At 38.8% G+C, this 14,182-nt stretch overlaps 2 protein-coding genes across 3 annotated transcripts; one reads left to right on the top strand and one right to left on the bottom strand.

Moving 5' to 3' along the window:
• Positions 1-1,066: 1,066 nt before the first annotated feature.
• LOC118412075 (retinitis pigmentosa 9 protein homolog) lies at positions 1,067-5,433 on the bottom strand. Of its 2 annotated transcripts, none has more exons than XM_035814702.1 (5): positions 5,264-5,433; positions 3,458-3,576; positions 2,595-2,763; positions 1,968-2,064; positions 1,067-1,838 (listed from the first exon to the last, which is right to left on the bottom strand). In XM_035814702.1, exons 2-5 carry the CDS (start codon positions 3,558-3,560, stop codon positions 1,425-1,427), a joined length of 783 nt encoding a protein of 260 aa, XP_035670595.1. In that variant the 5' UTR covers positions 3,561-3,576; positions 5,264-5,433; the 3' UTR covers positions 1,067-1,424. The 2 variants fall into 2 exon arrangements, with proteins under 2 accessions (XP_035670595.1, XP_035670594.1); XM_035814701.1 differs by having other exon boundaries at positions 1,068-1,838; positions 5,208-5,358.
• A 138-nt stretch (positions 5,434-5,571) lies between these two features.
• LOC118412077 (MOB kinase activator 1B) lies at positions 5,572-14,127 on the top strand. The gene is made up of 5 exons (XM_035814703.1): positions 5,572-5,783; positions 8,613-8,779; positions 9,202-9,295; positions 10,735-10,868; positions 11,266-14,127. The coding sequence occupies exons 1-5, from the start codon at positions 5,770-5,772 to the stop codon at positions 11,529-11,531; spliced, it is 675 nt and encodes a 224-aa protein (XP_035670596.1). The 5' UTR covers positions 5,572-5,769; the 3' UTR covers positions 11,532-14,127.
• Positions 14,128-14,182: the final 55 nt, after the last annotated feature.

Genomic DNA, 14,182 nt, shown 5'->3' with positions numbered 1-14,182 from the left:
TAAACTTAAGACTGGGATGGGGCCAGGCTGCCTAGTCTGAGTGACTGCAGCACTACGGAGGATGGTACTCAGGCTACAGGCTGCCAGGATGATAGACAGAGAGGGTAACAGATTCATCCAGTTGATTAGGTTGGCTGTTCAGATCAGAAAATCCACTTCAGTCATGAACTTTCATGAGGGGGTTGGGTCATGTTTGGGACCGCATTCTTCAAACTGCATCAGTAAGACTTTGCTGTGGTGTGAAGCAGAACAAGTTAGCATCCCCCTGAGGAAGGTGACGGAGGGTAACAGAAACTTTGGTTAGGTATAAACACTTGGATGAGAACCTCCTCAAAACAGGACCCTCTCCCTGATGAGGGCTTACCCATGGACAAACTTACTGGTAGTGTTGATTATGCAGAGTAAGAGTGGAAATCTTCAACGTGAACATGGGGGATGTGAAATGGAACATTTGAGGTGCCTGGAACTTGCTGGAAGCTAGAAAAAGACTCAAAACTTGGGAGTAGTAAAGATGTGGGCTTTTATAATGAAAATATGCCAAATAAGAAATGGAGGTGATTAATGGGAGGGGAGAGTTACATGCCACAACTCCAGGATGATCCCACAGCAAAATGGTGCTTGAGATTGTAATACCTCCTTTACCAGCTAGGAGGCAGGCATGTGCAACATGGTAGGCAATAAGGGTAAACAAATGACCATTGTACATTTAATGTGCTTGCATAGGATTTCACAGTGATAATGCGCAGAAAACCACAATGAGAAGACAAATGCACATTCTCTAGGAATATTGTGGTAATGTGAGAAATCAATTAATGTATGTACATGTACATGTACTTTTGCCACAGACAACCACTAATGACGATCATGATGATTTCCATCTTGATTCATTTAAGCATGTTGTTCCTGATGCCTTTTCTTGAAGGTTAAAGAAAAAGCCTTTAACACATGAACAACCTTCACTTTCCAGAATCCATTATCATTACGGTACTGTGCATTCATCACTTTCCGTACATTCTACATTATTCGGTGAAACAACTCCAACCAGATATATCATCCTTTATCTCATGCAATTTCATTTTTTTGAAATAAGTATACTGTGTATAATAACAGAGCTATTCTGTATGCAAGAAATGCTCTATAATAACAGTATCTTATACCTTACCATCAATAGAGATATGGCAATTGTCATTTACTAGATTTCTCAGGTAGAAAGAATGTGCCCAAAATCTTGAAGCCTCTTCAACAATTGTCAACCGATGGAAACAAGTCTCTAGTAGCCAGCCCACCAGCTATGCTTGGTAAAACTTTGTTAAATGTAAACGTGCCCAGTTGGTGTAGAGGCTTAATGAATGCTTTTCAAACTTCTTACCAAAGTAGCAAAGGAGTCATCTATTGTCCCTGTACCTGCCTTTTACGTAAAGTTATTAGTCTCTCCTCTTGTGTTTACTATGTTCATGATGCCTACCTTCTGCTTCCATCTCTACCCTATCCCTACTGTCTGATGAATCCTTCCTAGAATACCTTCTCTCGTGTCTGCTGTCTTCCTTCTGGCTTTTCCTTCTCTTTCTGCGATCCTCTTCACTTGAGTAGTCCTTTGTACTTGTGCTGTGCTTACGTTTCTTCTTTTTCTTTTTCCCTGGAGATTCACTATCACTGCTTGACTCATCACTTGTGTCAACTCTAGATTTCTTTGAATGTTTCTTGTGCTTCTTCTTGTGTTTTTTCTTCTTCCTCCTGTGTTTTGATGAATCTTCGGAGCTATCTGAATCTGAGGATGATGAGTCTAGGAGAGCCTTCAGCTGCTGTATCCTGTCTTCTTTTTCCTTTTCTTTTGTTTCCTAAAAGACAGTTGGTTATCAGAAATGGTTTTTGATCAACAGACTAATGTAATCATGAACAACTAGATGTCATGTAAAGCAACAAAACAAAAAAAGCATTCCCACAGCAAGAAGCGTAGAGTGTAGTACCTTGATGTAGCCATACATGGGGTCCTCATGTAAGACTCTGAACTGTTCGATCTGGGTGTTCCCACTGATGAAGAGGGGACATTCACGATCTCCCGTCCTGTCAACACAACCATGTCATATTTAGACCAAACACACAAGTTCTCTGAACAAGCATGCTATACACATACTCACTCTCTACAATCTCATCAAAATTACATTTTGTATATGCAAAAAACATAAACAAAGTTCCAAAAAGTCATGGCCACAGCAGGGTATTCTCCCCAGGAAATCTTTTAACTCGGACAGATTTTGCGAAATACAGTTTCCCCACAGCCTTACTCTATAGTCAAAAGTTCATTTATAAAGCTATATGGAGGGTCACATGAAGAACTATGTTGATTGAAAGAGAGCACATGGGCCCTGAACACTGAAAGATAACTTTCAACTTCTACAAATTATTCATTCAAATGTACTGTCAGCCTTACATATGTTACTCATGCAAGTACAAGTGAAAGGTATGCCAGTAAAAAGTAAAAAAGGAACAAATGGAAAAAAAGTCAAATCAAAGGAGTACAAAAGTTCAAGAAAACCAAATACAAATGTACATAAATCAAGACTAACGTGCAGTCTACCAAATGTAATACCAACCTGTGTCCATAGTTCTTACATCTCCAGCACTTCATGACCTTCACCTCTTTCCCCAGTGGCATCCAAAGTCCCTTGGTGGGAGCGTGGGCCAAGAAGTCTCGGGCACTCTGGTTCTGGGGTAAGTCTGGGATGCAGTCCTCAGGCTTTTCCTCATTTTCTTTGATAAGTCCTGGACAATGACAAACATCCTGCATTTGTGCATTTTCTGCAATGTTTTTTCTTTTCAAGTTTCAACTACACAGTACTCCAAGAGTGCAAACTGATTCGATGATTTTTATTGGGGCCTTATTTCAATCTATCAGGAAAATTCAGCACCAAGCCCTGGGCACTTTACAGACATTTCACCATCAAGTGGATGCCTATCTCTTACTTCAGTACCATAATTCCAACCCTTATCTCAATCCCTAAACAGTAACACTAACACTGTGTATAATTCAACCCTAACCTTAATTCAAACCCTAACCATGTGCCAAACAGGCAAGGTGCTGAAATGTCCTGATAATGTGCCAACCACTTTTCACCTTCTCCCTGCAGCCTATAGCCATGTAACAAAATCCAGGGCTTGAAATACTGGGCGCCTGTGCACTCTTGTGCACTCAAAACTGGAGCTGTGCACTCCATTGTTTACTTTGGGTGCACCTGTGTATCCAAACTCTATATCGCAGCATAACGTGTAGAAGTAAATGTACTATTCACAGTTCACTATAGCCATAGGCTTTTGGAGTGGTTTTGCACTATGTACCACCACATTAAGTCTATTTTACCATCAAATGTGTAAGAATGACTTTTGAAAAAACTGCCATATCATAACTAAGAACATTATAAAGAGGCAATATCAGTATGTTCTTGGCCAGACATCTCACCTGGAGGGGCTTGTTCATAGAAAGTTGTCACATGTTTGCGGACCTCCACCACAGCCTTGTCCCTGTGCTTCTTCTTCTTTTCTTTCTTCTTCTCTTTGGGCATGATGACCTGTTGTCACCTAATAAGACATGTCAGAAGAAGTTTAAGCAGAAACATTTTAAATTCTGCAATGATGCTGTTGTCTAACAGCTGCTCTTATGATGTAGAAACCAGGAATAAGGGTAAGATAAACAGAACATGTCCAACATACTTTGCAATGCAAATCAAGTGATGGAGTCTGGCATAGCCGAGACAAAAAATATTGACAGTTCACAGTCTCAAGCGCCTTCACCTTTAACTCAAAACATATTAGACTCGTGGGTGTCCTTTATAATGGTCTAAGTCTCCTCCTTGTTCCTATATTCTACTTACTTGGTCAAAGTAAGACCTGTAAAAATCTAAACTCATATTTGAAAATATTTGGTTAAAGCAAAGATATTCACCATTCCGACCTGAAAGTGGAAGCAAAAAAGAAGCTTCAAAGGTTTCATGACAATCATTGTTGTTGTCCTTGTTTGACATCTATTGTTTCTCTAGACATGGTCTCTTGGTGCTGGCAACACATCGAGTCAATTGTCTCTCTCGGGAACGGGTTTTCTGCGCGTTAAAAATCTGCGCGCGCGTTAAAAATCTGCGCGTTAAAAAATTAAGTTGTGCATTTAGAATTTCTTAGGCAGAAAAATATGACCCCATTATATGATTTTACATCTGTTACCTGAATTTTTGGTTTGAAAAGCCCCTAATTTTTAGGTCCCTTGGGAATAGGCTAATTTACATATCCAGAAGATTTCAAAATCACTTGAATAAGACACAAATACATGGAAAAATTACTAGTGTAAGGCTTTATATCATAAGATATAACTGCTTGAGGCTTTTTTCCATTCTACAAGCTTCATTTCATCTTTTCTCAAGCAGATTGTTTCACATGCAAATATCAACCTTTGTTGCGCGTTAAAAGTTAATGTTTAAAAATCACTTTAAAACTCCTGGAAAGGGATATTTGTACTCTAGAATGCAACAAGATGATACTTAATTTCATTTTGTGTTATCTTCTTCAAGCTTTTAAGTTTAAAACTGCAAAAAAGTTTTCAAATCCCCAGGGAATCAGCTAATTTGCATATTTTAATGCGCATGTTTTTAACGCGCAAGTTTTAACGCGCAAATTTTAACGCGCACAAAACCCCAACCCTCTCTCTCTAGTCTACTCGAAGTGAAAATAAAGTGAAGTGAAAGTGGCTTGGGAGTTGCTGGAGGTGTTTCTAGGAGAGCACGTCCAACCTGTGCGTACTCCCAAAGCACTGGGAGAAAGCCATGTACATCTGTTTGTTGATTCCCTCTGAAACATCTTCTCTCATCTGGACCTGGATATGTAAGTCGGGTATAAACAAGGAGGTTGGTATAAACAACCCCCTTCTTAGTAGTAAAATGCCCAGGAAATTCCATAATGGACACAAGCTGCCACGTGACGTCTACGCCTGTAGGAATAATACCAACCTTTACTGGCTAGGAAGACCAACCAAACAATGTTATATTTTTGAACGAGGATGTTATATGAGAAATATAAACCTCCTTGTTTTACAACTTTGGTCCTAAAAAAAGTTGAAACACAACAAATGACAGAAGCTTATCACGTCTAGCCATGTTGAGAAATCATGCATTAGGGCAAGGCAGAGATGTAATACTCCTTGAACATATATGAAACACGCTTACCAGTCCAGGTAGTCCCAAATATTGTTTGAGGAGATGAACTACACCACTATATTTACCTAGACCTCAGCTTCGTTTATATCTCTCCTCCATTTTGAAGGCACTTTCCAAGGTCAAACATTTTAAGGGGTTCTACCTTTATGAATTGTAGCAAAAATACACAAAATTAGCTGCTCTATACAAAATACTCTGATTACATTAATGTTATGTATGTTGTATTATAGTAAAAGTTATTTTGTGCAATTTTAAGATAAAGACATTGAAAATAGTATGAGGGAAAAAAACACACACAAAGTACACCCCTATTCTTTAGTGTAGTCGACGACAGTACGGAGATCCAATTCACGCGAGATTTCTTGTGTATCCGAGACTGTGCGAGAAGTCCGTTCAGTCAGACATTTTGGAAAGAGCGGAACCGCAACAGCTGACAACCTAACTGGATTATCGTCTAAATATCACCGCCATCCGTTATCGTTACACATCTTCTTCAATATAGGGGCCTTCTCAAGGATATACATCGTGGGAATTTGCAATCATCGCTTTCGGCAAGGCGAATTTCGTCAAGATGAGCTTCCTTTTGTAAGTATCATATCCAAGTTCCCCTTGTCCTCAACCGACCCCCGGTGATGTTTGTAAAACCAAGGCAAATCCAATTAGTCGCTGCGGCTTTGGCCAATTAATTAGTCCATAGTTTGTCGAGGCTAAATATCGAGTGCTTTGATCTTATCTAAGTTTGTATGATTTGGGTAGAAATGCAGGTCACTGTTTATTTTGGTGAAGGTATTTAGAAGTTTGTTTACATCCCGATCGCTTCATACTATGTTACTCCGTTGGAGCAGTGTTGTCTGTAAAGTTTGTACAATCGTGTATACAAACACACTTAACTCCGTATTTATCCCTTATCGCACCTGATCCGGTGATCTCTGATGTCATAGACCTCCATTTTTCATGTGTTTGGTAACATTGATATGCAAAATTCAAAATTACCACCAACAGTCGTTCTAGTTTTCTTGTTGGAGTTTGTTTACTTTGCAAGTCGTGTGACACATCAGTCAGCATAGTCATGTCTACTGCACATCCTTCGTTTTCATCCAAATGTTTGGTTTAAGACACTTATTTCCTGTATTTTTCTCTAACCTGAAAAGAAAAGTATTTTTCTACCAGATTTTTCCACCTGAACTGATGTAGATGGAAGTATCAAAATCTAAGGACTCCTCGCTTTCACAAGTTTTGTTTGATGCATAGTAAGTTTAGCCAAGAAAAGGTTAACTTTGTATTTTGGACTCAGAAGACAATTTAGCCGCAGGGACTTTTGCAGGCTTCTTTTGCTTGTATGTTATATATTAGCCCTATCAACATGACGTGGCTAAGCACAAGTGTACAATATAAGATATAAACATATACAGTACGTGAGTAACACGGGTTCCAGGCAGAGATCCCTGCTCTCTGTTGTGAAGGATCTAGTCCAAAAGTATGGACATATGGATAAAACAGTTAGGATGTGTGTACAATGGTGAGAGCACTAGCAGCCTGTAACTGTGTCCTGTGTTATTACTGCCAGAGCTATATTGACATCGCATGCTCGGAGTGGTGCCCTTAATGCTAATAGGCAGTAGGAATACAGGCACATCTGTCGTGTGGAAAGGACCACTTTGATCACATTTATTAAGATGGAAAGGCCTGTAACTAACCGATGCACACCCTGCTGTTACTCTGTTCTGTCAGTGTTCATATCAGATAATCAAGGCTTGTCCCCAGGTATCCTTCACAGAATGAAGAACAGTAGAATGAAGTTGTTTGAATGAGGTCACCTGGTGAAGAATGTGGAATGTGGGTGGAGTCCCAAGGCGTACTTCCTTTGAAGTCTCACACAACATCTTACTCATCCACTGTTGTTACAACCATGAGAAAGACATCAACAGTTTGGGCTTCCCTTGAAATTTGCTTCTTTCTGTGACTACAAGCCTCTATTGTTCGGGTGTTGAGAAGGTGACCTAGTAGTTAAATCCCACGCAAACATTTTTTGACTGTGATGTCATGTCGTGTGATCTCCCTTGATTGTGTTTGTTATTGTGGGGGATGATGTCTGGATCGACTTGCACGTGACATCAGAGGGAGAATAACACTGGCTATTTACACAATGCATAATCATGCTTTCTTTGTATACCTAGGCCAGGAAAAATCTTAAGCTACATGTAAAACTAGGATGTAGATGTGTTGCTAGAATGGTGAAACACAGTACTGTACAAACAGGACTACCAAGTTAGTACCTAGTGACTGTGGTTCAAATGTGAACATTGGGCTATTTATAGGCAACCACAAAGCGGAGGTAATTTAATGAACAGCAGCACAAATATTTGACAACGTGCTGAGTAAAGTTGAGTTCACGCGTTCAGTGCTGGCTGTAAAGTTTATTGTTGTGCTGTGAGTAAAACTCATATATCAAGTTAGGTTTAGTGTATACATGCAGATCTTGGCTTGTGGTTTGTTGGCTTTAAGTAAAGGTCCATGGTGACAGAGGCATATGTCATAAATACCATTCTGTATTGGCCATTTAAGAGGATAACAAATGCCAGTGGACTCATTATGGAGCCATAAAACAATAGAATAGCTCACCTGGTCAGGACTTGTGTATTTTACCTTCTCCCTGCTAAGGTGACTGTTTTTGTATTGGTTGTAACTTAAGGCAAGCAGCAGGGAAAAGGTTATTTTGGTGCCATAAGATTTTCATTCTTAGATAAAATTAGAACCAACATTCAAAAGGTTTATTTACAACATATTGTACTTTTTGTAATTGTGTTGTCTCAAGGGCTATTTTAATTACTACATTTTCAAATTTTTGCAGTGTTAAATGCTTAAAAAGCCAGCTATGAGATAGAAGAAATAGCAGGTATTAAGTTGCAGTCTTTCAACTAATTATATGGTGCAGGTGATAATGTTTTTTAAGTCAGTAGTTGTGAGAACAAGTTGGCCTTTATCTAAATGGTTAGCACAATGAATCATGCATACAAAATAACCTGACTGTGCAATAAAAATAACTTTGATTACATAGACAGTCTGCTTTCAGTCTGGTTTGTGAAAAGTTTGGAAAATCGTTTGTATCTACACCCGCATACTGTACAACCCTTTCCTGTAATAATATGCTAAAGTCAGTATATTGCTGTAGACTTGAGCAGGAATTTCGCCAGGAAACTTAAAAGGTATTGTTGCTTACTGAAAATTTGAATGTGACAAACTAAAAGAAAAAGTCACTACCAAAATTTGGCTGTTTACATCAGCCTTCATAAGATGTTAATTTTTCTTTTGCGGCATCAAATAAAAAACTTTAAAAAGAAAAATTATTGTGGTACTAGTTCCAACACAAATGAGTTCTCGTTCTAACTTCTAGGACATTGTATCTCCTTTCAGCGGAAGTCGGTCCAGTAAGACCTTCAAGCCGAAGAAGCACATCCCAGAAGGAACACATCAGTATGACCTCATGAAACACGCCGAAGCAACGCTCGGCAGCGGGAACCTCAGACTGGCTGTCGTTCTACCTGAAGGAGAGGACCTCAACGAATGGGTCGCTGTCAATAGTATGTGTTGTCTGTCTTCATATGGTATGGACTAGGGGGTATGCAGGCTTGATGTAGTGCATGTATGCAATGGATTTCTGCCATAGCCTATGCACACATACGGTAGCTTATACCAATTCACCAAAGGAGTACAGGTAATGTGTATTTGTGTCTGTATACATGTATAGCATACCAGCTTTGCAGGCATATGGTTTGGTAGCAGTTGGTTCTAACTTGTATTACTGTATGACCTATAAGTATAACACATGAACTTCATTCATTGTTTAAAGTTATGTGTTGAAGATGCATCTACTGCATTTGAAAACAAGTTCCACTCTACAATAATATTTTTTGACACCTCAATTTTGAGTTGATGTGGTTAAAAGTGAGATGAAACTTTTGTCAGGACAGCAAGTCTCAGTACTTGTTTTTTCCCCACACAGCGGTTGATTTTTTCAACCAGATCAACATGCTGTATGGCACCATCACAGAGTACTGCACGGAGGAGAGATGTCCGGTCATGTCAGCTGGGCCCAAGTAAGTACCGTTGGCAGAGGAACTCCTGCTTCCTGTGCAAGTTACTGTTTCCGTCAAGGGTGTTGACTCCTTCCTCTGTCAGTGGTGGGATGTGAGAAAATGGTAGACAATTCCAATAACAAGTAGATGTCCCCCTCTGATCTCCAAGCAGATGTTGGGGTAGAAGCCTGTAATGTTTTCAGACTGCTGGGCATCTCTGACAGCTGTCCAACCCTTAACTTGAGGGTTGCTGCGAGAGAAGCACAGCAGTTATAAAATGTTACTGTCTTCCATCCAAACATCTGCTTGGAGAGCCATGGAGTCCTACTCCCAATTAACTCAGCTGGGGTAAAAAATGGCATATTAGAGTGGGAAATGCAAAATGTAGCCCTAAACTTCTTATGTTTAGAAACCATACATCTGCTGTGATTTTGAAGCCTTTATGTTGTAAAGAAAACATTTTAGGAGGATATTCAAAAGAAAGACAGATATTTTTGTACAGCAGGAAACCCCACACTGCAATTTCATCTAGCAGATGGTGCATGCGTCAAGCCTCCATCTGTGAAATTAAAGCTAGACTAATGTTTCCTTCCGGCAAGGGTTTTTAATGCATTATCGACAGGCTATTACAATATATCAACAAAGTGTGAGTGTCAGAGATTAAGTGTGCCAGGTATTGGAACTGGCACCATGTGTTTCTGTTCACAATATTTCAAGTTAGCCTTTATTCATGGTACAGTATTTGCAAGCTGAGATTATGGGTCTATCAGTGTGGGTGGTTTTGTGCACTCAGATTGTACCAGTGCAAAGTGAACATGTAGTGATGATTGGATGAGCTTTTAGTAAGAGCCATGCAGCACTTGAGGTTAATTACCAGGTAATCGTCAGATCCAATCACAATGATGTCAAATTAAGTGTTGAAAAGGAAGACGATTTCTGAGCTCAAGCATTTTCACTGTGTCTGTGATTACCTTCATTTGTTTTAGTCCTCATTTGTGTTGTGGTGTAATGACTTGTTGAGTGAAAATTACTCAGCAGCCATGTCCTAATTCTCTCTCTCTAATTGCAGAAAGTAAACTTGTCTTCCATTTGTGTGATCGTAAAATGTGTAAATTTTTTTCATATAAAAATCAGCATTGCTCGATAATAACTGGTCATCCAGCCAGAAATAGCTCAAAACACAACATAGTTCCCTTCCTGTGTGCCTCTAAGCAAAGCAACAACATGTGGTAATTATCTTAAGTTTTGACATTCAGTGTTGTGAAAACATTACTCCAACATACCATACATTACTGTCTGAGTGGAGTAGCTGTTGAACTGAGGCTTGCAGAGTGATATGACCTATATGGCATTTTCAAAAAAATATTTAGTTCAGTTATTTCTTAGGTTTGTCCAACAATCTCTCACTCACTCACTGCGATGCAGAAGTAAGAATTAAACATGAGCATTTTCCTCCCTAGGTATGAGTACCACTGGGCTGATGGTACGACCATCAAGAAGCCAATAAAGTGCTCAGCACCCAAGTACATTGACTACCTCATGACTTGGGTACAGGATCAGCTAGATGATGAAACATTGTTTCCGTCCAAAATTGGTATGAAGGACTTTGTTTTTCTCTAGATAAATGTATGAAAGTGTTCTGTTATGAGCTGTGTTCTTGAACATAATGCTTTGATAGTATAGTATAGTTAATGCATCTGTGACTACCTTTATGCAGACAATCAGCATATTGCTGTAATAGTGATTTGTGACTCCTCTATGGATGACTTACTCCACTGTCAAATCATTCATCTATTTGGCTGTTTTTCCCAAAGGATTCTAATAATGGATTACATATTACACATGTATTTGACATCTGAGGTTTTTGTTGAATGTCTACATCCCTGGGGTTTACATTGGCTGGTTCATTTGGCTATATATAGCTTTCAAAATCATGCAGGCTGTCCTAGGTCATTTCAAACTCTATTATTGTTTTTTTCTGTCTTTTACAGGTGTGCCTTTCCCAAAGAATTTTGCCTCCATAGCCAAGACCATCCTGAAGCGACTTTTCCGCGTCTACGCGCACATCTACCACCAGCACTTTCAGGAGGTGGTACAGCTCGGGGAGGAGGCACACCTCAACACCTCCTTCAAACACTTTGTCTTCTTTGTGCAAGAATTCAACCTGATAGAGAGGAGAGAACTAGCTCCTCTCCATGAACTTATAGAGAAGCTGACACAAAGGGACAGGGAGAAGTATCCAGAGAAAAAACGATAAGATAGGTGAGGGGAGGGAGGAATTTGGAGCCAGTCTGTATATTCTTGAGTTCTTACAAACGTAAGGTATCGGCATTGGAAGGAGGTTTAGCCGCATACAAAGTAACTGGTGTGACTTTGAATCAAAGTAACATTTTGTGGGGACAATTTTTTGGATCCATTAACTGGACAGTTGCAATACAGAATACCACATCAACAGCATTCTTTATTGGAAACCTTAGGTTGCACAAGTTTGTGATTTCCTGTAAAAAAGAAACCATATCTGCCAATTTAAAGGCTCAGGGATGGTTATGGTTTGTTGTGAAAATGTTATGTTTATTGTTTTGAGAGCCGAAAAAGGTACCTTGTGAGGAACATGGTGTATACATATTGGCTTCTAGATAGGTAATATAGATGTTATTAACCAGAAATATGGTTAGTTGTACATTAAACTTGTAACGATATTAATAATAAGGCTACCTAGAGATGTATAATGGAATATATTTTCAGAAGACAGGGAAGAGAGGATACAACAGTGGCCATACAGATAGTTGGTAATATTAACCCCCATGAGAGTGTGGAGGTATGCCTTAGGTAGTGAAGCCCTGGGATATCAAAGTAAACTTTAATCTCAGGAATTGGTAATAGATTCCGTAGGTAGACAGAAACAAGAAGCATTTTTGAAAGGGCAGGTTTACCAAATTCTATAGTACATGACGTAGCAGTACAGTAGAAGGTTTAGCCATGAATACAAGATTGTGTTTCAAAGAAATGGTAGATGTCAGTCCTAAAGGACATATTGTGAAGATACATCAAGTACTTGCTACGCAAACTGTCTTGCAAAACATGCAATGAAGGACTTAATTCCTTCATTGATTGAAAGAATTCGGCCTTTCATCGCAATGATTCTAACACACGCAGCAACTGTTACAGCAGCCAATTCCTAATGAAAGAGGATTCCAGAATATATCCACCCATCACAGAAAAAAGTTTGATCCAGTAGTGAGGCATGATTTTAATTTGCACTTTTCCTGGTGACGAGTGTAGTTTGTAATTATCAGATGAGGAGCTAACGTTTTGTTTACTGTTGCATGCAATAGTAAAAATGGACACAGAATTCTTCCATGTGGTCCACTGCAGAGATGTTGTAGACTTAGACAAGAGATTATTACTAAATTGGATACCCTAGTTGCTGGTAACTAGGCATACAGTTGAATTTCCCTGTAATACGTCAGTGTTACATTAGTTTGGTAGTGTCGAAAGTCAGAGTGTAAAAGCAGCAGTTTATGCTAAAAACAAACTACAAAGGCGCTTCACGTTTTTTGGTCTCCGGTTATTGTTATTCATGATACCATAAGGTCTTGTTTTGGTGATGGATGTGTAGACTTCAAAATCTGTTAAAAAAACTTACTTAAAAAAAGAATTTTGAATGTGATGTTACAATGTACAAATGTATTCTCTTATGTTACTGTTTTTCCTCTTTCCCAACAATTTCTGATGGCCTCTTACTGTATATAGCAAGGCAAAGAATCTATTTTTAGGTCGGAAGAGTTTCGGCTACAAGCACACCACCAGTTGCAGTGCTGCTGCTGCCTACATGTTCAAGATTGTTCACTGCCAAATGTGCTACAGTATATCATATAAGTGCTGTGCTGATTTCACATCTGTCTTATCCTTCTGTATATATGTCCTGTAAGTTAACTAAGCTTACTTTTTTATTGTCCCTGAACACTGATATATATTAACTATATTGTTGCTCTTCATCCAAAATGATTGAGTGTTTTAACAACAGTCATTCATTGCGACGTTTTAGAAATATAATGTAGGTACAATGTATGTGTTTCACTGCACAGTCTTGTTACTAAGTTAATCTCTAATACACTGCTTTGGTTGTTGAAAAATACTAAAAATTGGCCAGTTAGTAGGGTCCCAAAAATATTGATATCTTTGTTTCCAGCAGATGTAAATTTAGATGGAACATATGAATTGAACAAAGGGGAAAATTTCAGCTATGTTGATTACTGCAGACAGAACTGTACATCGTCTGGAACTCTGGAAACATGTCATAAAAAGTTGAACTATTGGTTAAATGCATTTGATCATGTAAAATCATATTCAAAACCATTTTAGTTGGTTTTGGTGAACAATATCTTGTTCATGAAAAGTCCTACAGTTGAAAGTCATGAATTTCACTGTACCAAACCTTGTTACACATAACATTCCATTTTAGTCCAGTGCATAGTCCTAACACATATACATAGGAGTGCCTTACTCAAAGGACTAGTCAATGACAAGGAAAATGTTTTGGGTACTTTTGTTCATCGCAAGAATCTTGTTTGATGAAAAATGGATATACCCGATGACTCATCAGAAATATTTAAACAGAGATCACAGGATTTCTGTGTATTTCATACAGGTTTCAGTACTACCTGGGTATCTTCTGTCACTCCGTACAAAAACATAGCCTCAGCATATTGCCTGCACACCATTGATTTGTGTTGGCCACTCCTACAAAAAATACAAATGCTGCAATATTTTATCCAGGTAGAGGCAGAAGTGGTGGATAATCTCTTTGTTCATGTTATATCATGATCTTAATAAACCCCAAGTTAAGATGATCCTAGTTGTGTTTCTTTATTAAGAATTACATTGACATGGGACACTTGAAACATT

This window comes from Branchiostoma floridae, chromosome 3 (genome assembly GCF_000003815.2).
Source record: "Branchiostoma floridae strain S238N-H82 chromosome 3, Bfl_VNyyK, whole genome shotgun sequence".
NCBI classification, from domain to species: domain Eukaryota; kingdom Metazoa; phylum Chordata; class Leptocardii; order Amphioxiformes; family Branchiostomatidae; genus Branchiostoma; species Branchiostoma floridae.
The sequence above is the reverse complement of the archived record's forward strand: the minus strand, read 5'-3'. Positions and strand labels throughout refer to the sequence as shown.